This window comes from Dermacentor andersoni, chromosome 5 (genome assembly GCF_023375885.2).
Source record: "Dermacentor andersoni chromosome 5, qqDerAnde1_hic_scaffold, whole genome shotgun sequence".
NCBI classification, from domain to species: Eukaryota; Metazoa; Arthropoda; class Arachnida; order Ixodida; family Ixodidae; genus Dermacentor; species Dermacentor andersoni.
The window spans coordinates 184847566-184872630 of NC_092818.1; the positions used below are offsets into that span (position 1 = coordinate 184847566).

Sequence of the window (25065 nt, forward strand, 5' to 3'; positions counted from 1 at the left end):
CACAGCAATAATGAAGTAATTTGTAGTGAGGCAGGTACAAACGAATGATTTGTTTTCACGTATACAGAAACTATCGTACAGTAATTTTAAAGGGGAGTATGGTAGCGCGATTAAAAGACGGGACAAAAGAAGACACATAGGGCCACATATATAGGGTCATAGGTTCGTGTGTGTCCCTATGTGTCTTCTTTTGTCTCGTCTTTTAGTCGCGCTACCGTACTCCCCTTGAAGATGCATTACCAACAAGCCCACATTGCAACCCTCATTTACTTTTAAAGTGGGCCCATAAATTTAAACATTATCTTTTGCAAACTCACTATCTCGTATTACAGCTGTTGGCAGCCCTCAACTCAGGCTGTCTGCTTGCGTGATAATGAAATACACGATGCAGCAATGTTCAATAGCGAATGGAATTTCCGAAAGACACTTTTTTCTCTAAATGGGGGGGGGGGGGGGGGAGGCAGGCTCTGATGCCTAACAGAAGTAGTTCATGGCACCATCTAGTGCTTCATTATGGAAGTGTGTACCAGAACGCCGATAGTATATGACGTTAATTCTGACCCCTTGTAGACATTAGGTTGCGTTCAACATTTATTTTCCTTAAAGTTTTTTATACGTTCTGTATCTTACTTAGAAAATAATGCTACCTAAACATTCTTTATCGATACATGCGCTTGTCAATATTACCGTTCTTCCTGTGTGTTAAACTTGCAAATGTTGAATTGACGTTAACAAACGCGACTACTAAAGCAACAAACAAAACACAACAGAAGCGCACAATTTGCGCATAGTTGCTGAATGCCGACTGTGACGAAAAGTGAGAAATTGCATTCAGCGACAGCAATTCTTCATATTGTACACTAATTCACACAAAATGGCTTATGATGCCTTAGTGTACTAGTATGCATTGAAACCTATGGACGCAATATTGCTTAACAGTTTCGTGTGGCCTCGTTAAACCAGTTTCCGCTTCAGAATAACCGTGTAAGTCAATATTGTGCCTGCAGCCAGATGTCACAAGACAACACGTAATGAAATATTTACGTGCCGCACGTAGAGAGCCATGGCGCCACCCGGAAAGACAACAGCACCACCCATCCGCGCAATATTGAGGCCGCATTCAGGACCCGGAAACACTTTGCATCAATTGCACGTGGAGATTAATCCTTGACTATTTCCCGTCGCGCTGCGGATATTACCAAAATGCCAGCAGCGTTCGTTGCCAGGTTGGCGTCATGGCAATCAACACTGGTGTCACCCTTTGGCAGAATTTTTGCGCGAGCCAGCGAATTACGAGGTACCAAGCTTATTGCGCTGCCGCTCCTTAATTTACGCGCCAGTAATTACAACACCAGATTTTGTCGTAGCGAATGCGTACACATGCATTGCTTTCCCGAAGGCGAACGGAAGCGCTTGTAATTGCTAGTGAAATCATCTCGCTAGGACGCTACAATAGTGGTGGCAAGAGCGCCCATATGGAGCAGTTGCAGGTGTTCCTGTTTGAGATCACTAGAAGTGTCAATAGTTCGCCTTGAACGACCATCATGGGTTGGTTAGAATTCAATTTTAGTGGAAGGGAGCGCTAGCTAGACGTGTGTGGCTGTGTCGGTGCCTCCCAGTGCTGGATGGTTACTAGATCAGAATTAGGAGAACTCTCAGGCGTATTTGCCTTCTTGTTCTTTAGGTGCTTTCAGAAATTATCCCAAAAATAATTCATTCAGGCAATGAATCTCCTTCGTTGATGTTATAGAAAACAATATATGTCCGCGTACATCAAAGTGGAAAAAAATAATGGATAATGTATATTATATACACCAGTCCTGTTCTTAAGCTTTTATGGGTCTGCGGAACCAGGCACTCGTCGCTTTTTTTTCTAAAACATTGAGAGTATAAATTGGACTCTTAACTGACGTTCAGAACTTGTGTTTGCGAATCAAAAAACGCTAAGCATGCCTGTCAAAGGACCACATGACTACCTGTTTAACGTATTCTTCGATTATCTCTACGGTGCTATTTCTGAGGTACACATACATTGCTGACGTGCTCCAATTTCGGCATCAAGTATGTTAAATAAGCAGCTAATTTATTTGAGTAAGGAATGAAAAAAAATAACTCATTAAATAGTTTCTTTTACGAAGCCTCACAAGCAGCATTATGGCGTTTTACTTTATAAATAATGGAAAGTGGCAACATTTGAACTTTTAATTTATTGGCGGGAGCAAGAAGGATGAGGGGCAATGAGAAGGAATTGGAGAAATTCTATACCATGATCTCTGTTTTTCCATATTTTAGCAAAAATAAAAACGTGATATACGCTTGTCGCTATACCGGAATGCTGCCATATAAAATATAGTTTGGGACTCTTGAAGGGAGCGCACAATGCCAACTCTGTCGTAACTGCTTCCTTGCACCATATAATAAAAACGTGAACCAACGAAATTTCTAGTATGTAGGAAAATAAATGGCCTGAGAAAATCACGTCACCCATCAGGTAGGCCTTTTTTATGGGCAGTAAAGGGAGCCGCAGACGTACAGGAAAAATGCCGGAGTCAAGACGGATACCTTCGCAAGTAAAGAAAAAAGCACAGTAGTGCTTAGGCCTGTTTATCTCAGTAAGGCTAGGTCAGCGGTATCGATGTATCACTTCCATCGTTAGCGACGTCGTGCTGGAACGGGGAGCGGAAATACTATGGGAAAAACACTGGGCGCTGGGCACTCTGTCATCGATACTGGTGAAAACAACACAAGGAGAACACCCGTGGCACAGAAATAACGTTCGCTCGTAGGTAAAAAAAAAGTTTGGAAAAAATAGCTTTGGGGGTAAGCAGAAGGCGCAACCTTCAGGTAATGTCGGCTGACCGTCCAAACATCTGAGCCGCAGACAGGCACTGAAATGAGCGAAGCCCCATGACAACTATTTTTTTCTGGATGCACGCTGCTGAACGAGAATCTCTCGGGAAGTTGTTGGATTGGGGTTATGGTGGCTACCCGGGTCCATCCCAGTGAAGTCGGCACTGCAAGCTTCCCGGTGAGCCGCATGCTGGCCGCCGGTGGTTTTTCTGCAAATTTCACGGGCGAGGCGGTTCTGCGCTGCACGTCGCTGACGTCTCTCCGCTGTGGGCGAGTCCGCTGATCGGCCTAGTTGTCACGTATGCCGCTCATAGCATGCCGTTGCCAATAAGTTGAAAATTCATAATTCTGTCAGCCATTTGTCGACTGACCTGCACCACAGAAGCGCTGCATGCGAGGGTGCAAGCACACGTGCAACATAATTTGCCATCGGAATTGCACTCTGAATTACGATATCTGTCTGGGCGCAGCTTCGCATATGTTACATTTCGTGCTTTAACGAGAACAACTGTAACTGCGTCCCATGAACAGGAATATACTCAGTTTGTTGCAAATGTACTTTGCAGCTCTTAATTTCCAGCTGCAAACCCATCTATGCATGCAGTGAGTGTTCAAGAGTGAGAACTGCACGTAGAATGCAATTCCTGCGAAAATGTCTATCTCCATTATGTTGGAAACCATTTATAAATACGTCTTTTTATGTCATTTTTGCTGAGACATTGAAAGTGTCCATCGAATACTTTACCATTTGTGTTCGAATTTTTTACTTAATTTTTACAGAGAGCTCGATGAAATAACATCAGTTGTAGCTATGTTTTTCACCCAAATGTGTTTTGCACACTGTTCCTTTGTTTTTCAGATTGTATTTGAAAGCGAAGTAAGTTTTGGAAGTAGGATTGATGAAAATTAACAAAAATGGAAAATATTACTTCTGCTGTCACATCAAAGATAACGAAATTTTCTGAGCCGTCACACGTCATTTGAGAAGCGCGCATGCAACCAAGACTTCCGAATCCTGCTCCCATTACTGAGGCGAGTTGGCCCCCTTTCCCATTTCGCCTGCTTCTGAAAGCATCCAAACTGCAACATTTCAATTGAGTGCTGAGTAGCAGACATGTCGAAAGAACCTGCAGCAGTGAAAAAGCAAGCAGTCATTCGTCACCGTTCTTAGTCAAGAGAAACGTGTTTTCACCTCTAAAGCATTATATTCTGCTTATAAAGACCTTTGATATTTTCCAGATACCTCTAAATTACCTTATAGGGCCTTGCATTGTCTCGGCGGAGACAAGGCTACTTGTCTGCGGTGTTGAGCAGGAAAGCATTGAGATCAGTGATGACACATCTCTAGATAACGCACCAGTGATGTGCCTATGCCTTTATTATATAACATATATAACATATCCGTAAGCATAGGGACAAATTCGGTGAAAGCAATGAAAATCAACAAAAGCAAAGAAATATCATGGCTGCAAACAAGTTTTAAAAATCTCCTTCCTACGTTACGCATTTCAATCAAGCTCGTATAAAGACATAAGCTTTATCAGTGATATGAAAATGCTTTAAGTATTGCTTTTAAATATCAACGTTTCATTGTATCTCACATTCCGGGAATGAATACTTCGAATAAAATGTTTACTTCACGAAGAAATATGTGTCATATTTCTTTCACTGCTTAGAATAGTTACCTTTCTGAGAGAAAGATGTCAGTGAAAAATAATTTCACCAGTTATTCTGGGACAACAAATGGAAAAATAATGCACTAACATGATTTTATTATGAAAAATTCTGTATTAACGTCCCTGTCCTGCACACGGCTCGCTATCTGCGAACTCGCGGCGCCGCAGAGCACAGTTGAGAGGGCGTTTGTCCTTTTGTGCAAGCATACCGATGGGGCTCGTTTCTGTTTCACATCCCTTGGCGTCGCTGAAATGTGCCAGGGCTTAAAGACCCTTATTAGTGGATTATACTCGCGGACAACGTTCTGTGGCAATGAAGGGAAAGCTACGGAGGCAAAGCGCGCACGAGTGAATGCGCTTCTGAAAGGAGTCCCGTGTTTTCATCCACGTTAGTTTAAGCTGGCGAAGAGAAAGCAAACACCTTCTTAGCAACCGTCAAATAAGATAAAACACACCACTAAATGTAAAAGCTTACTTGTTTTGCGGCTTTTCCCGTCCGCGTCAGGCCTAACGCGAAACCGTCGCACGTGAAGCTGCGTCGATTCAGCGTCTGTTCCGAGCAACCAAAAGCACTGTCAAACGCTGGCGGACTACTTCGCGCCATAACACATGTGCAGCAGCCACGCGCCCGTAGCTTTCCCTTCATTGCAACATAATTTGTTCCGCGAGTATAGTTTCAGTGTCACTGGCGAGAGCGTCTTGCGCAATCTCTCTGCAGCATATTTTGCTTCTACTTAGCCGGCTTGCTACCACTGTCATAGCGTCTTGGTCCGTCATGGTCTGCACCGACGAAGCAGAGGTTAAACAGGAAGACTGCGAAGCACTTTGTGAGCAAAGCTCGCTTAATTCGGAGAAGCGGCTCAAGCCGACAAGAGCTGGTGCTTTTCATTGCCTCCCCCGCATGCAGAGAAGAGGCGAGGGGGGCTGAGGAATTCGCACCGCGTCCTCCCTTCCCCTAGAGCGCCTTCTGTAAGCGTGGATAACGGTCATCATCATCATCAGCCTGGCTACACCCACTGCAGGGCAGAGGCCTCGCCCATGCTTTTCCAACTACACTGGTCATGTGCTAATTGTGGCCATGCTGTCCCTGCAAACTTCTTAATCTCATCCGCCCACCTATAGCTTTCTGCCGCCACCTGCTACGCTTCTCTTCTCTTGGAATTCCGTCCGTAACCCTTACTGACCATCGGTTATCTTGCCTCCCCATTATATGCCCTGCCCATGCCCATTTCTTTTTCTTTATTTCACCTAAGATGCCACTAAGTCGCGTTTGCTCCATCACCCAATCTGCTCTCTTCTTATCCCTTACCGTTACACCTATCATTTTTCTTTCCATAGCTCGTTGCGTCGTCCTCAATTTAAGTAGAACCCTTTTCGTAAGCCTCCAGGTTTCTGCCCCATAGATGAGTACTGGTAAGACACAGCTGTTATACATTTTGCTCTTGCGGGATAATGGCAACCTGCTGTTCATGATCTGAGAATGCCTGCGAAAAGCACCCCAGCCCATTCTTATTCTTCTGATCATTTCAATCTCATGATCCGGATTCGCAGCCACTACCTGTCCTAAGTAGATGTATTCCCTTACCACTTCCAGTGAATCGCTACCTATCGTAAACTGCTGTTCTCTTTCGAGACTGTTAAACATTACTTTAGTTTTCTGCAGATTAATTTTTAGGCCCACCCTTCTGCTTTGCCTCTCCAGGTCAGTGAGCATGCATTGAAATTGGTCTCCTGAGTTACTAAGCAAGGCAATATCATCAGCGAATCGCAAGTTACTAAGGTATTCTCCATTAACTCTTATCCCCAATTCTTCCCAATCCAGTTCTTTGAATACCTTCTGTAAACGCGCTGTGAATAGGATTGGAGAGATCGTATCTCCCTGCATGACGTCCTTCTTTATGGGGATTTTGTTGCTTTATTTATGGAGGACTACGGCGGCTGTGGAACCGCTAGAGGTATCTCTCAGTGTTTTCACGTACGGATCGTCTATACCCTGATTCGGCAATGCCTGTATGACTACTGAGTTTTCGACTTAATCAAACGCTTTCTCGTAACCAATGAAAGCTACATATAAGGGTCGGTTATATTCGATAATGGTCGCGCCATAATAATTTGCAGAATCAAGCGTTTTTTTCCTTCTTTAACTCGCTATAATCATCATAATAAGCGTGGGAACAGTGGTCCCTATCACGCCTGGTAAGCGTGAAGAGGGGTTGCTACTAGGCGTGATCGATAAGCGCTGAGAAATATCACGTTTTGATTAGGCGTGTAAAAAACTGCAAGCAGACGCTTAAGTAAGCGTGGATCTTTTTAGAGTGTCTTAGTGTCCGATAAAATTTGGGGCAGGTTCAAGCCTTTACTTTTGGGAGGGCTGTAAATATTTGTTATGATGCTGTGTGTGTTGCTTATTTTCCACGGTAGCAGGCTGATCGTTACGGAATTGGTTTCCCCGGTACGCTGAGGGAGGGATATCATTTGTGGTGTTATTGACTTGCTCAGCACCGTTACAGCTTTAGGATTTTGGGGGTCGCTCAGAACATAATAGTCCGGCAGTCGGGGCAGTTTGGGCCTGACTTCCTGAAGGCATATTATTTCCGGAGATACCTGACAGCTTTTAATAAATTGCTGGAGGGCTGCCGCCTTTCTGGCAAAGGAGCGGCAGTTCCATTGCCAGATCTCCAATTGTTCCGGGTTGTTTGATTTTGTTTGCTATTTCACTGTGGTAGCCATCGTTCCCACTCGTTGTTTATGCTTTTGGCATCTCCGTGTCCAAGCCGACCAAATCAACTATGCGGTAGGCCATCTTGGTTTTGCCGATCCGCCGTCGATTGCTATAGCGCGCTTCTGAGTGGTTGGGGTTTTGCCTGCGGTATTTAGCTGCGCCGTCACTTGTTTGTGCTTCTCAAATACTGCCAGCATTTGTGATTGATATTCGAGGAGTTTCTGATTCACGAGGGTTACGTCTCGTGCATTAGTGATTTAGTGGTTTCTGCCAATATTAGTTGGATTTGGGCCATTGCGGGTGGCGTTACGGTATTTGGTGTTTCCGGTGTTTGTGGTTTTGGTTCGCTACGTGTAAGAGTGTTAGTATTTGATGATATCTGTGTCGGTTCTGCGGCCGATTGTCTACGATCTGATTCGAGCTGTTGTAGTTTTCGTGTGAGGCATTCCTCTAGCTCCTTAATTTTCTCGTCGGATCGCTGTAGTTTGCGTTCCTCGTCTCGAAGTTGTCCGCGCAGCTGCGCGTGTTCATGTTTAAGTATTTCATAACCGGGATCTCGCTGTGTATTTGGTGTGTGTTGCGGAGCAATGGGAGACACAACCGTCGAGCGACTCACCTGAGGCTTTTTCGGCTGCCTCTGCTGCGGGGGCAAGGGCACTTGCGTGGCCCTGGGAGGCTGCCTGGATGGGTTCCGACTTCTTTTACCATTAGGAGACATGAATTCGAAGCCATGACTGTATTCCTCGTCCTCTGAGCTGAAAGATTGCGGTTTTTTGTGCCCCACTCGCTCTCGCGAGCAAGGCTGGTGATTGGTGTTCTTGGAAATAATAATCTTTAGTTTCTGCGGTCATTGGTTGCTGCCTGTCTGTAGCAAATTGCTGCCACACCATACAGATGATCGCCGCCTTCTCCTCTGCGCGAAGTTCTCCTAACTCGGTGAGCCACGTTGCTTCAAAGATTGGGCTTCCTTGTCTTTTTCGTTCTTCTTACGTTGTTACTTGTCTCCTTGTGATTCCACAATGCGCGAACTATCTCCAGTGCTGTCGGTCTTTGTCCGGTCGGTTTCAATGACGTCCTTGTCGAACTCGTGTTCCATCTCGTTGGATGAAGATTCTTTGTTATAATCGTTGGGTAAGTGCCCTGAGGTAGAGTACCTTGGTGCTGGTGCTTTACCGGTAGCCGTCGATGGCTCTCGAGGAGCCTTCTGAGATATCTTCGGTATTATTGAGGTGGCGGCAGCCTGACGGACCACGCCTAGGCGTAGCGAACGCCGTGCATTTCTATGAGCGTTCCTGCGGCGTTTGTAACCCGACGCCGCTGCTCCCGCTTGAAATCTTCAAATATTGATATGAAGGTGAAAATTTTTTATACCGGCTTGAAAATGATATCCGGGTGTAGAGCTCGTCCAATAGAGTTCAATCGACATATTCGTTGTTGTCCTATTGCCATTGGAATAAGCGAAGTCGGGTTTTCGGTGGAGCTGACGTGAGGCGCACCTGCTGGGAGGCCCCCGACTCTAGTAAACTAGGTATCCTAAGTAAACCTATTTGCATGCACGAGGATATTTGTGGGCCAAATGTTGCCTATACAATACAACTATTTGGATGCATTGTTAGCGAGAAGCCGAGGAGAACATGTATCATGTCGCTTTATTATAATTTTGTTCATTGCCGTGTAACGTAAAATGTTGTATCGTGCAGAAACACTCATAACAGTCACCTAATGTCACTACACGCCATACAACATCGAGTTATTTGTATAATACGATTTTCCTCAAGTGACATGAGCGTGAATCGTTACTATGAGCAAATAGTGTTTTGAGCGTAATTGACCTTGATAAGTATAAAGGAAGGAAGAGGAAAACGACGCTGTTCGATCTGTTGTCACCTCAGCTCTGTAATTTTTCCATAAGTTTTGCTATTCATTGAGCGAGTTATTTATATCCTTGGAAGACGGCCGTATCTTTAAGGCGGTACTGTTCCTATGGAAAGGGTACGGCTGCTCCGGCGCCGGCATCTTTAAAGGGACAGCGCCATCCGAAGGAAGCCAGCGTGGCGGAGGCGGCCGTGGCCTCGCAAGGCGTGGAGCTGCCAATCATCAGGGACGATCAGCAGTCCAGTGCGTCATCATCGCTCAGTGGGGACGACAACTATCGTCGACCCTGACGAGGAAGTGGCTGATATGGCGGAAGTGGACAGCGACGGCTTCAAGGTGGTGAGTCATTGGAAGCAAGGAGCGGATGGAATCCCAGTGGTAGTTTTACCAACAGAGAAAGGTGTTGATTTGAGAGAGCGGAACCCTATCAGGCTCTTTGAAGCCATTAAAGTGCTGCTGGGATCTGCTCCGATTCGCAGTCGCTTCACAACGCAAGGTGTTCTTCATCTAGATATCGCAATGGAAGAGCAAGCTGACATTCTTCTCCGGTGCTCTCAGATTGTTGACATAAGAGTTAAAGCCCGGTTGCCCCACTCTTACATGACTAACACATGTGATATTAGGGGATTACCAGCGTGGTATTCGGAAAGCGATCTTCTTGACTACTTGAAACCGCAAGGTGTTTTGCATGTGAAACGTTTGATGCGCCGGGTGGAGACTCAAGAAAAAGAATGGGCAGCGAAGCCTACTAACTCTGTTGTGTTAACGTTTGCTCCCAACACCGAGCGCCCAGAGAAAATTGACCTCGGTTTTACCAAGCATGCAGTCAAAGAAATCGTTGAAACTCCTCCCCGATGCTTTAAGTGCCAACGCTTTGGGCATGTAGACAAAGGTTGCATCAAAGATCAACGTTGCAAACGATGTGGTGGCGCCCACGATTACAAAGCCTGCAAGGCAGATTTTGGTTGCGCTAATTGTGGAAGTGACCATCCAGCGAGTTTCGGTGGCTGCCCCTTCCGTGTAAGCGCCTTATACCGTCGAGTGTCCTTCATTAGTGGTCCCAAACCACAAACTACTGAGAAGCGGATACCTGGGAGTGACAAGTTCCCTGCGTTAGAGTCGGAAGTTGAGATCCCTGCGTTAGAGTCGGAAGTTCGTGGCCTGGTAACAAGCAACGTCAGTGAGCGACCTGACCCTAGCAAGACGGCAAAGTCCTCTGTGGGTGAGTCGGTTGTTCGATCTGCTTCAGCCAGAAGTGTCCAAGCTCCTCAGCGACCAGATCACAGCCAGACTCGAAGACAAGGAGGACATTCCCTTGCCTCAAAAGAGACGAAGGAACCAGCTGCAGCGGCCACGAGTGGGTCCCAGTCCGCATCTTTTGTTGAAGTTGTGAGGCAGTGCATCCAGCAAAATAAGGAGCTCAAAAGTCGGGATCTGTCCGACCTTCTGCGAGTTTTGTTCGAAGTCCTCCGTTCATATGTTCAAGCGATGCAGACTGGCACTCTGAAGAACTTTCTACAGCTCGTTCTTTCCTTTGAGTCCATGATTACCGCCTTCGCAGCGAACTTCACCTTATAATATGGCTAGTTTTCTTCAACCTCGTGCACCGATTTTTGCACCGATAGTATTGAGGTAGCGACTGTGAGGATACGGCTCGGCTTCCGAACTCTTTCTGTTGCATCCGTATACGTGTCTCCGCGGAAGAAGGTAGCAATGGATTTGTTTCTCCAGCAGCTTTGTGACCGTTGCCCAGCGCCCCGAATTATCTGCGGTGACTTCAACGCCCATCACTGTGTCTGGGGTGACAGGAACACAGACTCCCACGAACGCAAACTCGTAGAAGTTATCGACAGTTCGGACCTGTGCGTGGCCAATGACGGAAGTCCCACTTTCTTCGGGCCTCCAGCCTCAGCCACATCTATAGACATAACCTTGCATTCACCTGACGTCCATGTGAAGTGGTCAACTGCACCTGACCGCATAGGAAATGATCACTATCCAATTTTAGTGTTTACTGCCGAGTTCCATATGCGCGGCGCTACAATGAGCCATGTTGTTAATTGTGACAAATACAGGGAGCAACTTGGAAGTGTTTCTGTTGATGTGATAGTCAAAATGATTTATGGTAAGATGGCTGCTACCACGGCGGTCAAGTTGCCTAATCATTTTCCGACTCCGGATTCAAAACTCAGGAACCTTTGCGCAACGCGCAGAAGGGCGGAGCGACAACTGATGCGAAAAAGGACGACATATCCTTGAAGACGACCTTCAATAGGCTTAACTCTGCCATTCGACGTCATACGAACAAGCTCTGTAGGTCGCAGTCGGCGTCCTTCTGCGCTAGTTTGAGTGTTTTGTCACCGATGACGAGAATTTGGCGAGTCATTGGTAGCCTTGCTGGTGATTCTCGTCCTAGTAAGCCTTTCGAAGCGCTTGCACTGCGCAAGCAGAGACCTCTCGCGTGCTTGGCAGAGGAATTTGGAGATGCATTTGTATGCGCAAGTTCAGGAATTCAACCATGTGCTCTGCCTGCAACATCTACGTCTGTTATGGACACCCCGTTCTCACTTTGAGAGCTACAGACAGCACTCAGCAGCCGGCGGCGTCGATGTGCACCAGGTCCTGACGGCATTACCATCCAGATGATGCAGAACCTACCTCTAGAACACCGGAAGATGCTCCTAAGCTATCTCAATCGAGTATGGGAGACTGGCGGCGTTCCTCCTTCATGGAAGGTGGCTTGTGTTGTCCCAGTGCTGAAGCCCGGCAAAGAAATGACAGACTTGGCCTCGTATCGTCCTGTATCACTGACGTCATGTGTGGCTAAGCTCATGGAGAGGCTGCCAAGTAAGCGTTTATTATGGTGGCTCGAATATTCAAGCTCTCTGCCAACATGCATGACTGGTTTCCGCACAGGTTTAAGCTCGCAAAATAGCGTCTTGGACTTGATAAGCCACATTGAACATCAAAGAGCTTTCGGCTTCTCAACACTAGCTATTTTAGACGTATCAAAGGCTTATGATAGCGTCCTTCAGAGCTCAATACTAAATAGCTTGCACGCCATAGGCGTACAGGGCTATCTTCTGCGATTCATTCACTCACTTATCAGTGATCGTAAAATTCAAGTGCGGTTAGGAAGTACCATAAGCACCGAAAGGGCGGTATCACGAGGTGTACCTCAGGGAAGTGTTGTTTCCCCGACGCTGCTTAATGTTGTAATGGCTGGTCTTCCCGCTGAAGAGCAAAAACATTGCAGGGATATCCATATGTCGATATATGCGGAAGATATTTGTATTTGGTTAAGCGGATATCAACACAAGCGTTTAGCTCTGATAATTTTGACAGGCATTACTTTCAGTTCAAAATTACCTTCAAGGTGTTGAGTGGACTCTCTCGGTGGAAAAATCTGGCTTCATCGTGTTTCCAGGTAGAGGAAGACGGTATGTGCGGCTGAAGATACACCTTGATCAATCTTGGCTTCGTCAATTGAAGCAAAAGCGTTTTTTGGGCGTCATTATTGTCTACCGTCTACAGTGGTGACGAGCTGTGGACTCTATTGTGACATCACTATCTCCGCATCTCAATGTGATCCGTAGAGTTGAGAGTGAGCAATTGGGAAATCACCCTTCTTCAATGATCAGGCTGCACGATGCACTAGTGACGAGTCGAATAATGTATCAGCTCCCTTTAATTTCCCCCTCACTATCACAGCTGGAACGGCTTGAAGTTTTGCACAGAGAGGGCCTAAGGAGAGCTCTTGGCGTTCCGCAGACTGCTCCAAACAATGCAGTATTTTATGAGTCTCTATGGATACCTCTTAGCCTAGTCACTTCACAAAGGTTCTCGATGCAAATTTGCCGCCTCAAACAGACGATAGCAGGGCGAGCCCTTCTATAGAGCCTTCGAAAGAGATCTGAGTCCCGAGTGTACTTGGCCCTTAATTCTCTTGGTTACCTGGGTCTTGACGCTAGAGGTCGAACCAAGAGGTTGAAACCACCTTGGTCTTTCGCGAGCCTCGATTGCTCGTTGACAATTCCTCATGCTCGTACTAAGTGTAGTTCTCCTTTGGCGGCAACGCGTTCACTCGTACATCTTGAGCCTGAATATGCATGTCATGTTCAAATCTTTACTGATGGCCCTGTGGACAAAGTCAGAGGATCTAGTGCAGCTGCTTTTCACATTCCCTCTTTGAAGTATGATTGGTCGGTTCGCTTCACTGCAGTCGTGTCCTCCACAACGGCTGAAAGCGTTGCCATTGAGGCAGCTCTAAAGAAGCTACGGTATTGTACGCCTCAACCTGTTGTCATTGTTACAGATTCGAAATCCGCCCTTCAAAGGTTAGGGCACTGATGCCTTATGTCTGAGCTCCCTACGCTCGGTGCTCAACCTCCATATCAAAGGCTTCACCATACGATTCCAATGGGTGCCCGCGCACATAGGTATCATAGGCAACAAGATGGCGGACAGCCTCGCCCATAGATCGCTCTCTGGGAATCAATTGAGAAAAGTGCCTCAAGAGGACAAGAGACTCTTCAGAGAAGCGGTGTCGTGCCACTTCAGTTCTTTGTGGAGCTCACCTCACAAGCCATGTGTGACCAAGGGTCTCAAAAGAAACCAAGCCACTTTACTGATCCGCATTCGCACGGGCTCTGCTCGTACCCCTGCGTGGATGTACAAGACTGGCCTGGCGTTGTCTCCATAATGTTCAACGTGTGGTGTGTGCGGTGACATAGAACATTACCTTATGTGCTGTACTCTCTATAACGCGGAAAGGAGTGTGTTATTCGGGTCCCTCAAGAAAACAGGAATTCCTCCCAGTTCTCTTCAGGACATTGTTTTCCCGCGCGGGAACCAGTTAGATAGGAAGGAGGTTTCTCGCCTTCTCTTAAATTACCTGCAGGACGCGAATTTGGCCTCCACATGGTGACCTTAGGAGTGACTATGTGTAGTTGTGAGGTCTGTGTCTGATTTATATGATTTATCTATTTTAAGTGTCGCTACGGTGGAGCAATTGCCGGCAGCAACTGCTAGGATAATCCCACCAGTAGCCTACAACCGCTCAACTCAACTCAACAACTCAACTTGATAAGTATGAACTTACCATTTTTATTTCATGGTACTAAATGATAATGTTCCGGTGAGCATCATCCCCATCTTAATACTAACCATTGAATATTTGCACAGAGTATAAACTTTACTTTAATGAACGTTCGGACAAACTATGCCAAAAAGTGAATAGATTATTCAGCGTTATCATTCTGAAAGGCACTAGCATATGCGCTGACATTCCGGAAGGCTCAGAGAACTAAAACGCTTTATTTTAGCTGCTTTAGACTAACTTAACTTTCTTTCTCATTTTATTGCCTGGTTTTGTCCAATCATTTAAGTAGTCGCGTCCTTACTACACTTTCCGTGCAATGTTCAGTTCAAGTATATTTCTGCTTTCGAAAAATCTATCTCTGTAGTTTTTCAATTTTAAATGTAATAATGACCATGGTAGAATGCTGGCAGAATCCGCGGAAAGGAATAGGCAGCGAATAATGAACACCTTCTTCAGGAAGCGTAGCAACAGAAAGTGGACCTAGAAAAACCCTAATGGCGAAGCAAAAAATGAAGTTGATTTCATACTTTCCGGCATTCACAACATAGTGCAGGATGTAGAACTAATATTTTCAAGTTGAGGAGTAAGCAGACGGTACCCTAAAAACTTCCACGTTTGATCTTTTTAATAAGTAAAAACTTCACGAAGTGAGTTCCAGGATAAAGACTGAACGAAATGATGGGCAGCAGATATGATGGATTGATCATGAGCTATATGCTTGCTAAATTTGGCTTTCCAATGACCGAAATATTTCTAAGCTTTACGTGGTAACTGCAGCTGTGAGGAACGCAGGCCCACGGCTGAAAGTTCACAGACAGTCTAAGGTCTCCCAGCAAAAGTGTTCGGCGATAGCTAGGCAGGAATTATTGCACCGGAAAGCCCGTCCACTCACGTAGCACTATTGATTACTTTTTTGTCTGTGGAAACTAGTGTATCTTAACTGCAAAATAGCCGAGTAATTTACTTCTCTCTTTCTCCAAGTGGAAGATTGCTGTGTTGGAATCCACGTGAACTAAAATATTAAGAAAGCACCAGCTGGTGGCACTGCTCTCGATTCGATTTTAGATTTATTTCCCAAAGCTGCTTGAACCGCTTTCAAAAAGGGGATGCAGGAATTGCGCATTACTTACAGCTGCGGATATCTGCCTTTCGATAAGGATAAATGATTATCTCAATTCTATAATCACTTCACTAAAGACAGCCGGTCACACTTCAATATTATATACAGCGCCCAATATAAGGCTGAGGATCGCTAGTACTTGATAAGACTTCTAAGGACAAAATTAAAATCCCTATGCCATTTTCTCTTGAATTTTCCCAAAACGTGAAGATTAGCTTGCTTGAGAAAAAGAGCGTTATCATAATTTAAGCGTAATGCCTGCTGGATTTCCTTCCAAAACATATAAATGAGCATGCTGTTCCTAAACTATGGGCGCCCTTCTTTTTTCTCAGAAAAAAAAAACGGCATGTTCGTCATTGCCAGGTGCAGTGATGTTGAGACACCTCTGCTAATATCACCAATTTATCGCGTCAATTCTTATTCAGTGGAAAAAAAACAAAAGCAAACGTTCTGCGCAAGTATAGCAATAAACTTGTATTTCCAAACTTAATGTTAGAAAAATAATAAAGAAACCTACAGATTTTATAACCAAGATGACCACCCAAACCAAGTAGAATTGCGCACGTGCGTCTTTCGCAATGGCATTCGGCTAGAAACGAAGCAACACGCAGCATAAGACAGCAATATTTCTGATGCATAACATCACTATATATGTAGTTTTCTCATAAAGCTCCACGTCACGCTGATGGTACTTTTTGATGTTGAGAGGTTACTTCAAAGCAAACTTTTGCAATTGGTCCTAAACGCAAACGTCGCGAGACCCAGCAGCGCAAATATTTGCCGCACACTTTGAATTGAACTTTAGGCAAGTTTGTCTCCTTCTGGCCGTATGCAGAAGGAAAGAAGCAAATTTCTGTTTGGCATGCTTAGCCAGCTTTCATGATGTATGCATTTTCTTCCTGCATTTCTTTTTCTCTTGAAAAATGCAAGCCTGTGCATCAATACCTCGGTGCCGCTCTAAAAAAACCGATTTGTTGCTATGGATTCAGAACGACTTCTTTCTGCCGCGGCAACACCCATTTTCCAAGGCTACCGCGCCCTACCGTTGCGTGACAGCACATGACTGAAGGGTATTGAATAAACGCGAATGACAGCTTCGTGGTAACATGCCATGAGCTCCACCGCTCCGGGCCATGGGCTTCAGACCTTTCTTGCCTGAAGAAGTTGCGCATTTGCATTAAACTTTCACATTGAGTTGGCGTTTGGTTGTTATGCAGGGCGGGCGCTGTGTGAATTCGCAGTAGCTCAGAGCACTCAAAATTCTTACGCGCCTCACATGCGTCATATAATGCGCCACCTAAATACGTCATCTAGGTCTCGCGACGTTGAGTCAATGTACACCTATTTAAGGGTTTTCGAAGGTGGAAAAAAATCTAGTTAACTATTTCAATTATGTCTTTTGTTACTGTTAAAAATAGGGGGAAGCGTCGAAGCAGCGACACAACTTTTTAGTTGTGATTAAGGTTTCGCTTAAACGGTCATATGCTTCGCTATATCACTGCAAATTTCACATATCTTGCATATTTTTGTCTTCCGTGACATTACAATGCAATATGAAGTCGCGATCGGACACGGCTCATATCTTAAACGACCACCGCGTAACGTCCATTTCCGTGGGAAGTATTTAGTTGCCTGTGTGGCTAAATGTCTACTTTTTTTATATGCCGCCCAGAATAGCTAGCTTGTGTCTACCTTGGAACTACTTTTCGACTGTCAGACTTAGCGACCATGCCTTCCTTTAGTGCCTTCTCGTTACCGGCTCTCTTCACGGTCTTCAATTTTGAAGGTAGGCGGTCACTTGCAGTCTTTCTAATTTCTTCTTTTTTAACATGTGTAAAAAAAGACATTTTCCTAATTAATTAAAAGAAAGAATGCCATGTACTCTCAAAAATGCAGTTATGCGACACCTTGAACACACCTGACCTGTATTAAGTCTGAGCGCAGGTAAGCTATTTTTTAAGACAGACCACAATCGCGCAAACCGGTCGCTTTCCGAACGTTCGCTTCAGCTGCTATGTCACCAAGTTGACCGTCTGCAAGATTTGTGAGAACGGGACGCAGAGCAAGGCAAATAGCCAAGCGAGCGCAGCCTGGGAAATTTGCATCAACAATTTGGGGTACAGTTGGGGATGATATATTAACAGCAGAACGTTTCGTGAGCTTAAACAAAGAAAAATTTATACTGAAAACTTTCTTTTAAAATCGCAAAGTTAACGTAATCTTCGCAACTCAAGCTATGCTTGAACGTTACATCCATTTAATAGTCTCATTATCTTCCCTTGGCGTATCGCAGGTGGACAGCGCCATCTAGTTCAGAAAGTGCAGGTGAATCGAATGAACCTCACATCTCACTCATTCTTCCGTCACGTAGTCACATAGGAAGGTTCACTTCGGCCCGCACGCACCTCAAGACCAGCCGGCTTGTTGCTTTCATGGAATAAGATCCATGTCTAGTGAAAGCAGTGTTTGACTGAGTTCAGTCCTTGGGGTAAGCGCGCCCGCATTACGGCAACGGCATGAAAAAGGTCTTAGCGCTGGCCTTGCCGTCGGTTGTAAGCGGAAAGCGTTACTTCTGGCCTACCACTGTTATATCACCTCGGCCAATTCGTGTATGGCATCACTGATCGAAGACTTCGACATTGATAACGCCCCTTTGTGCAGAAGGTGAAACTTGTTCCACGAAAGACAAGCAACATTCGAATCACAACGAATGCAGTCAACACTGTCGTCAGTCGCGGAAGCGAATAAAGGGTACCTGAGTCTGGCCGCTTATGCTTAGATGCGTCATCGAATATTCCAGATGCGCTCACAGCGACGCGGTAAATTCTAGAATGTGCCAGAATCATCCATTAGCGCGCCTACAAACTGATATGTCACGATATGTCGTGCTACAACAGATACGCGATGAAGCCGCCTAGCGAACGCAAGTGAAACTCGCTCGGTAGCACAGAACGGTGACAACGTCCAAGAAACTTTGCAAGCACAAACACCTCTTCCGCGGAATGACGATGGTGAAAACATACCCTCGGAAAAAAGTAAAACAATGGCGAGTTGCCCAATGACTCCGAGTACTGCAGGTTCAGAAAAACTGGAGAGCAAAAAGGACCTTCTTCGGCGTCCTGAGGCCACTGACTCTGTGGCTACAGAGAATGCCCAAGGTAAATATACCTGGTAGCGAAGCTTCCATAGGAGCCCAAACGTTCAAAACATGGCGGTCCATCGGCAGTCCATGGGGCTTAGCGCCATATGTATGTGGTGGGAACAGAAGTGACGTCATTTTGTTTTCGAAGGCGCGAAATTTGTTTTGTTGTTCTTCCTTCTGAGCTATATATTAAAATGCCCCACCATTCAACTTGATAGGCGTTTCCAGCTTTCAGCGTGGAAAGCGATGCAGGAAAAGACCAGCCGTACGGTTGTCGAAATCGCATCCCTGCACAGAACATACTTTCTTTGGAGGCGGGCGAAAGCTTTAGGTGTAGAGTGCTGATCCTATTGTTGGATGCCAAGCCCGTCGGCCAGCGCAGTCACACGAAAGCAACTACACAATTATCTGGCGGTCGTAACTCACTACTTTTGACTGAACAGATTAAGAAGCAATGAAGCTACCCGTGTCAACAAATTCAGACAAACTTCGACAAGCAAGAAAGCGCAAACTGTGAGGGGGGCGTATTTCAACAGGTGATACGAATGCGCCTTTCTGCCCATTTCAAGACTTGCATTGCATTGCGAGTGATAGTGGCGTCAACTGTAGCGATGGGCGCTGAAAAGAAATGGATTTATTAATAATAATAAAATTAAACTTGTATTTCCTTAACTCGTCACGAATATATAAAATTGACTAGGAATTTTGTTTTCGTTGAATGAATCTAACTGTGTCTCGTTTGAATTAAAAGAACGCGTTTTTCTTTCCCAATGTTTGTTCCCTCCAAACATAGTCGCGCTTGAATCGCTGCTCCCATAACCCCCCATGCTGATGTCGGTGACAATCTGTACTGAACAGCTTTTCGCCCGAAGCTTCGCGACCTATTTCAATCGACCTTGGAATGCCCGCCAAGTTGGTCGCGGAAGTGGCGGTGGAACACGTCTTCATACCTAAACTGCGTTTCCCGATCTCCACCAAGGTTGGGGGAGTGACGACAAGACGACGAGAGGAGCGGTCATTACGAGCCGACGCCAAGCGCATCATCGGTTGCGAGCGCACGGTCATTCGCTCCAAAGGGAATAGCAAAGCGAACAAAATTAAGCTTGTCGCCGTTCGACTCCTAGTGGATGACGCAGTTCAGTTTTCTAATAATTCACAGGAGCGTGACGTGTGCGCATTTTGTGATCCTGCCCCACCGCAACGGTGGTCGCTGACGAAAGTGCAGCGCAGACGAATCACGAGGCAATTGAACTTTCGGAAAAGCGATCCGCTTGCGCGATCGAGCCCTTGCAGGTCGCTAGGCATTCAACGTGAAACACGACAGCGCAGTTGCTGACAACGATGTAATCATAACGGCATAATGCAGCTTAGTGCGTCCAAGTATTGAGAAATTAGTTAGGACACGCCATCAAGGAAAAGAAATTCAACATCGGTGGAATTCTCCGATAGATCCCGTTGGAAAGGCGACGTTCACGTATCCATTATCAACATAGTTTTTTGGTTTAATGTTTTTTTTAACACAACGCAAGTTGGTTGCTATTTATGACGAAACATTTCAGATTTGCTTTCAATTTACACCAGTTTGGAACAACCCCTCAGCAAATTACGCAAAGATATTTCGTTTGTTCCTCCAGCATTACGAACATGAATAGGTAAGTAAGATGCTTAAACAAAGAGCAGAAATATTAGAAAGCGCTCTCGAAAAAAATGGCAGGCTGACGTTAGGCACGCTGCACGGTCACTGCGTAAGCCGCAGGAGCTGTCTCCTCGTCGCTCGTAGTAAACTGTGTGAGCATGCCAACAGCAAGTAGTGACTTTGAAAGTAAATGGTGTAATGCACATGGGCTCCCACCTCTACATCGCTAAACGTTGGGTAATTGCCGTCAACGCCACCGCAACCAGCCTCAATCGACTCCTTACGTCGAGCGGAAAACGTGAACACCCAAATCAATTCTCTGAGTCGCTTGCTCCACGAATTACCAGGCTCTCGACTTCGCAAGAGGCGTCTTCCGAGCTAAACCTAACAACGGCTACGGCCTAGTCAAAGACCTTGACCCAGTCCGGCGTACCAATGACCACTAACAACGCTACCGAGATGCATCTCGAGCACGCACAAATCCCCCTTCCGATGACCCTGCCGATGGAGACTAGCTCACAGTTAAGTACGGTCGAAAAAAATACATCGACTCCCACCAAGCCACCCCTCCAACCTCGACACCCATCGGTCCCCGACTACCCCGACCCCCACTACTGCCCCGAAACGACCTCAAGATAATCATCCGCCCCCGGGAGGGACTCAACTTTGCCACCTGGACCACGCCACAGATTGCTGAAGGCATCAACATGTCATGTCAGCACCCCACCACTGATCCCGTACAGACTGTTACTGAAAGAATTGGCCCAGTATTAAACATCGCTATTGTCAGCACACAAAACTAAGAGCTAGCTATGAGCATTCGTCACATCACTACAATTCATCTGGGCGGTCGAGAATTAGCAATTACGGCATACGTGGCGGCACTCGACAGATCCGCCAAATGGCTCATTCACGGCATTCCCGCCGGAACTCCCACAGAAGTCCTTATCAACGGGCACTACACACATGGCTGAGAAATCTTACACGCCCGTATGTTCGAACAAACCACCGCGGCAGTGATCACATTCACTGCAAAGGTTGTATCCTTGTACCTGCGATATTACAGCGGTGAAGTACGATGCAAACCATACCGACCAACCACACATGTCTGGCGCGCCTGGCACCAAGTTGGCCACCGGACCGATGTATTTCCAACTCCAGAAGTCAACGTATGCCACTAGCGTGGTAAACGGAACCCCACTCAGGACTACCCCTGTCACCGCTGGTGAGCCCTATGCCAAGAGTCTCATCCTACGTCTTTGAGTGCCCTGGTCGACTGAAGAAGGCACCCTCAGCATCACAAAAGACCAGCCATGGGGACTACTCACGATTGAAGTCTGGGCCACGCACGGACCAGCAACGGAAGCGTTCTCGCTCCAGGTCCCACTCCTGCTCGCGGAACCAGCAGGGAACAACCCGGTACCTCAACGGACCTGGTGCGCTGGGATCAGAAAAGGAGAGCTGGTCAGCAGGGCTCTTTTCCTCTCACGCAGCTCACCAAAACAACACCCTCTCACCACACCTACACACAGTACCCACATCACAAAATTCTTTACCCATACACAATACTGATATTCAACAGCAAATTCTAGCTGAACTAAATAAAGCCCATCAGAGAGAAAACAAACGTCTTCACGAGGAAAACAACGAACTTCACACGCACGTACATTTCCGAACTATACGCCAGTCGTACCGCCACTAAGCAGACCACACCAATAAGGCAACCGTCAATGCCATCATATTCAGAACTTTATGAACCCATGATTCTCGCGGAATTAGCAAAACCTACAGAAATCGCGCAAGTCTAGGAGAAGTCGATTCAGTGCAGCAGCAGCTTCTAGCTATGCAACAAAGCATCCAGAAACTGGCAAGTGTAATCGAAGAAACACGGCTCGCAAAAGATCAGCGACGTAAGAAAGTGAGAACACTGGCAAAAGGAAGTAAAAGAGGGCACTTTGCCGATCCATCCGTAAGCTAGGAAAAATAACAAAATCAACTGCAGGAACGAAAACCCACTCCTAATCTAGCAATGAAATTGTCGCAGCTACAGACGCAAGCAAAGAACATTGAGGCAGTACATAAGTAAAGCCAAAACGACACCAAGCGTAATTGCACTGCAGAAAACAGGCACAAACCCAACTCAAACCGGCTACAACACACATACCAGTACGCCTGAAAGCCGCATGACCATACTGACAGCTACAATGCTCACGACCATGCCACACACAATAGGCGGCAGTGACCTCAATCAGAACCTAATTGAGATCCTACCGCTCCAACGAGGCCGAGAGAGCCTTCTCATACTGAACATCTACAGCCCACCCAAGCAGAAGCAGGCCAAGCTCGACTACTTGATCACCAAATCAATTGCCATAGCCTAAAACAATAGCCTGCTGAGAGTTGCCGACTTCAACACGGCTCACCAGGCATGGGGCTACATGACATCCACATCAAAAGGCACATCACTGTAGTACATGATACAGCAGGCCGTATCACCACCCTCACAGACCCCGCATGCCACACATGTCTAGGAAACAGCGTCTCCAGAGATGCGTGCCCTGACGTCACCCTCACTAAAGGAATACAGCAAGGAACCTGGCACAACACGGAGGAAACCCTGAGCAGTGAACACTGCATACGTGCCACCACATTGAACGTTACGCATGCACGCTGCCTGATAAAAAAGACAACACTCATAGATTGGACAACTTTTCGCAAAGACCGAGCGGATGACACCTAAATGGGTATTACGGATCCCCAACAGGCGGTACGAGAGCTCCAGCAAGACGTAGAAAGACATTCAAAACAGGTCACACTCGCCACAGACATGACGGCCGTGGACCCGTACCTTCTTCACCTGTGGGAAGCGCGTCGAGGCCTTGTTAGGAGATGGAAGCGTCAAAAATATAATCACAAATCAAAAGCACGTATAGAGAAACTCATGGCAACCGCGGAATTTTATGCTGCGGAGCTCACCCGCCACAACTGGCGACAACTATGCAACAAACAATATGGACTGAACGAAGACGACATAACCGACTTCGTCCAGGCCCTGATAAACAACCGCATTGCCTACGCTGCCCCGTACCTACCTCTCACTTCCAAAGAGAAAGATCAATTAGAGAAACTTCTGCGGAAATCATACAAGCAGCGCTCGGCCTACCACCGGGAACAGCCACACTCAAACTCGGAGCCCTAGGAGTCCATAACATAATAGGAGAAATTATAGACGACCACCCCACAAGCCGACGAGAACGCCTATACCCCACACTAACAGGAAGAACAGTCCAAGCGCGCCTAGGCTACGCCACACACGGCAAAGGCCACGAACAAGCAATCTATCTGGCCTTCAACATCCGGGAGCACATACCCAGAAGCATGCACCCGGAACATCATCTCCATCGTCGCCAACTCGCGCAAAGAGCCTCCAGACCGGATATGGCCGTCTCCCCACAACCCTATATACAGATGTGGCGCAGTACCTCCCAAAAGCAGCCATGACGACCACCGCTGTGGACCATTACCTTCAAGAGGTGGTCTCGATGGCGGTCAGCACTGCCAGCACCCTCGAGGTGGCGAAGACAGCCATCGCCTTGGCCATCACCTGTAGCATAACCAACAAGCACGTCACAATTGTTACTGACTTCCAGGCAGCTTGCCGTAGCTACGCAGCAGGCAGAATATAAATCGCCCACCGACTCCTCAAACAAGCCTCCCAATTCCCACACACTGAAATGGTATGGACTTCAGGACACGAGTCCCTCCGTGGAAATCAGCTTGCGCACGCTAGAGTCCGAGCTCATGCCACCGGGGCGCCACAAGAGAGGGATACGGCAGCATCCACGGAGCTCGTACCTTTACAACTCCATACTACAACACCACAGATTGAATAGACGACAATACCCACCTACACACAAGACCATCTCACATGAAGACGCCAAAACATGGCATCAGTTACAAACCAACAAATATCCCCATTTAAGCGCACTACACGCAATACACCCTACACTATACTCGTACAAATGTAGCCCTTTGTAACGACTACGCCGCCCTATATCACACCACATGGATGTGCCCAAACGTAAAGGCAGCCCCCAAATACCCAGCCCACATCCGAGCAGTGAGAGGCCGTGCCGACTAGCTCGGACCCTCGTGACCAACAGCAACTTGTGGGGCTGACCTGGAGACGACAGCAAGAGCCGCAGGATCCCTGGACTGAGGGCAGCTCTTCCGAAAGGCAGAAAGACGCCTGCTTGTCTTTTTTTTTTTTTTTCAATAAATGTTTTTCCTCGTCCTCGCGCGGTTACGCCGAGGGGCGCCAACGAGACAGCTATGGTAGAAGACAACGACGAACTTACGAGCAGTGGCCCTTGAAGTCCCTTGAAGCTTCACCTTTAAATTATGGGGTTTAACGTGCCAAAACCACTTTCTGGTTATGAAGCATGCGTAGCGGAGGACTCCGGAAATTTCGACGACCTGGGGTTCTTTAATGTTCACCTAAACCTAAGTACACGGGTGCTTCCACCCCCATTGAAATGCGGCCGCCGTGGCCGGGATTCCACCCCGCGACCTTGTGCTCAGCAGCCCAGCACCATAGCCACTGAGCAATCACGGCGGGTGAAGCTTCACCTTTAAAAGTGGAACACGATGACATTCAAAGACACCTGATTGCTTCTCACACTTCCCGGCAACTGCAGCTTACGTATGATATGATATTCAATGTGATATGATATTGCCTTTATTTGCGGTCAATATGATATGCAGTAAACACCAACTAGACCAAACTGAAGTTCTTCTGCAACTCGTCCAAGTTGACGCCAAAATTTTTTCTTTAGCCCAAATTGGCTATATATAGCCAAACCTGGAAACACAGGTTGCTGGCCGCTGTTGGAGAGGGCGAGAAAGCCGTGACGCGGAGAGTCGCGATGAGACGGGAGATATAG

At 46.7% G+C, this 25065-nt stretch overlaps 1 protein-coding gene across 4 annotated transcripts in view; it reads right to left on the minus strand.

The window, feature by feature from the left end:
* LOC140218635 (uncharacterized) overlaps positions 1–25065 on the minus strand; it is a 505865-nt gene that overhangs the window by 155556 nt on the left and 325244 nt on the right. For 3 of the 4 annotated variants that reach the window (XR_011894853.1, XM_072288473.1, XM_072288472.1), the window contains 2 exons: positions 23647–23726; positions 21451–21563 (listed from right to left, as the gene is read on the minus strand). Coding sequence is in view for 3 of the 4 variants with exons in the window: in XM_072288473.1 (XP_072144574.1) it covers positions 21451–21563; positions 23647–23726 (193 nt within the window). In the remaining variant the exon portion in view is untranslated. The remainder of the gene's footprint in view (positions 1–21450; positions 21564–23646; positions 23727–25065) is intronic. The other variant, XM_072288474.1, reaches the window with a different exon arrangement.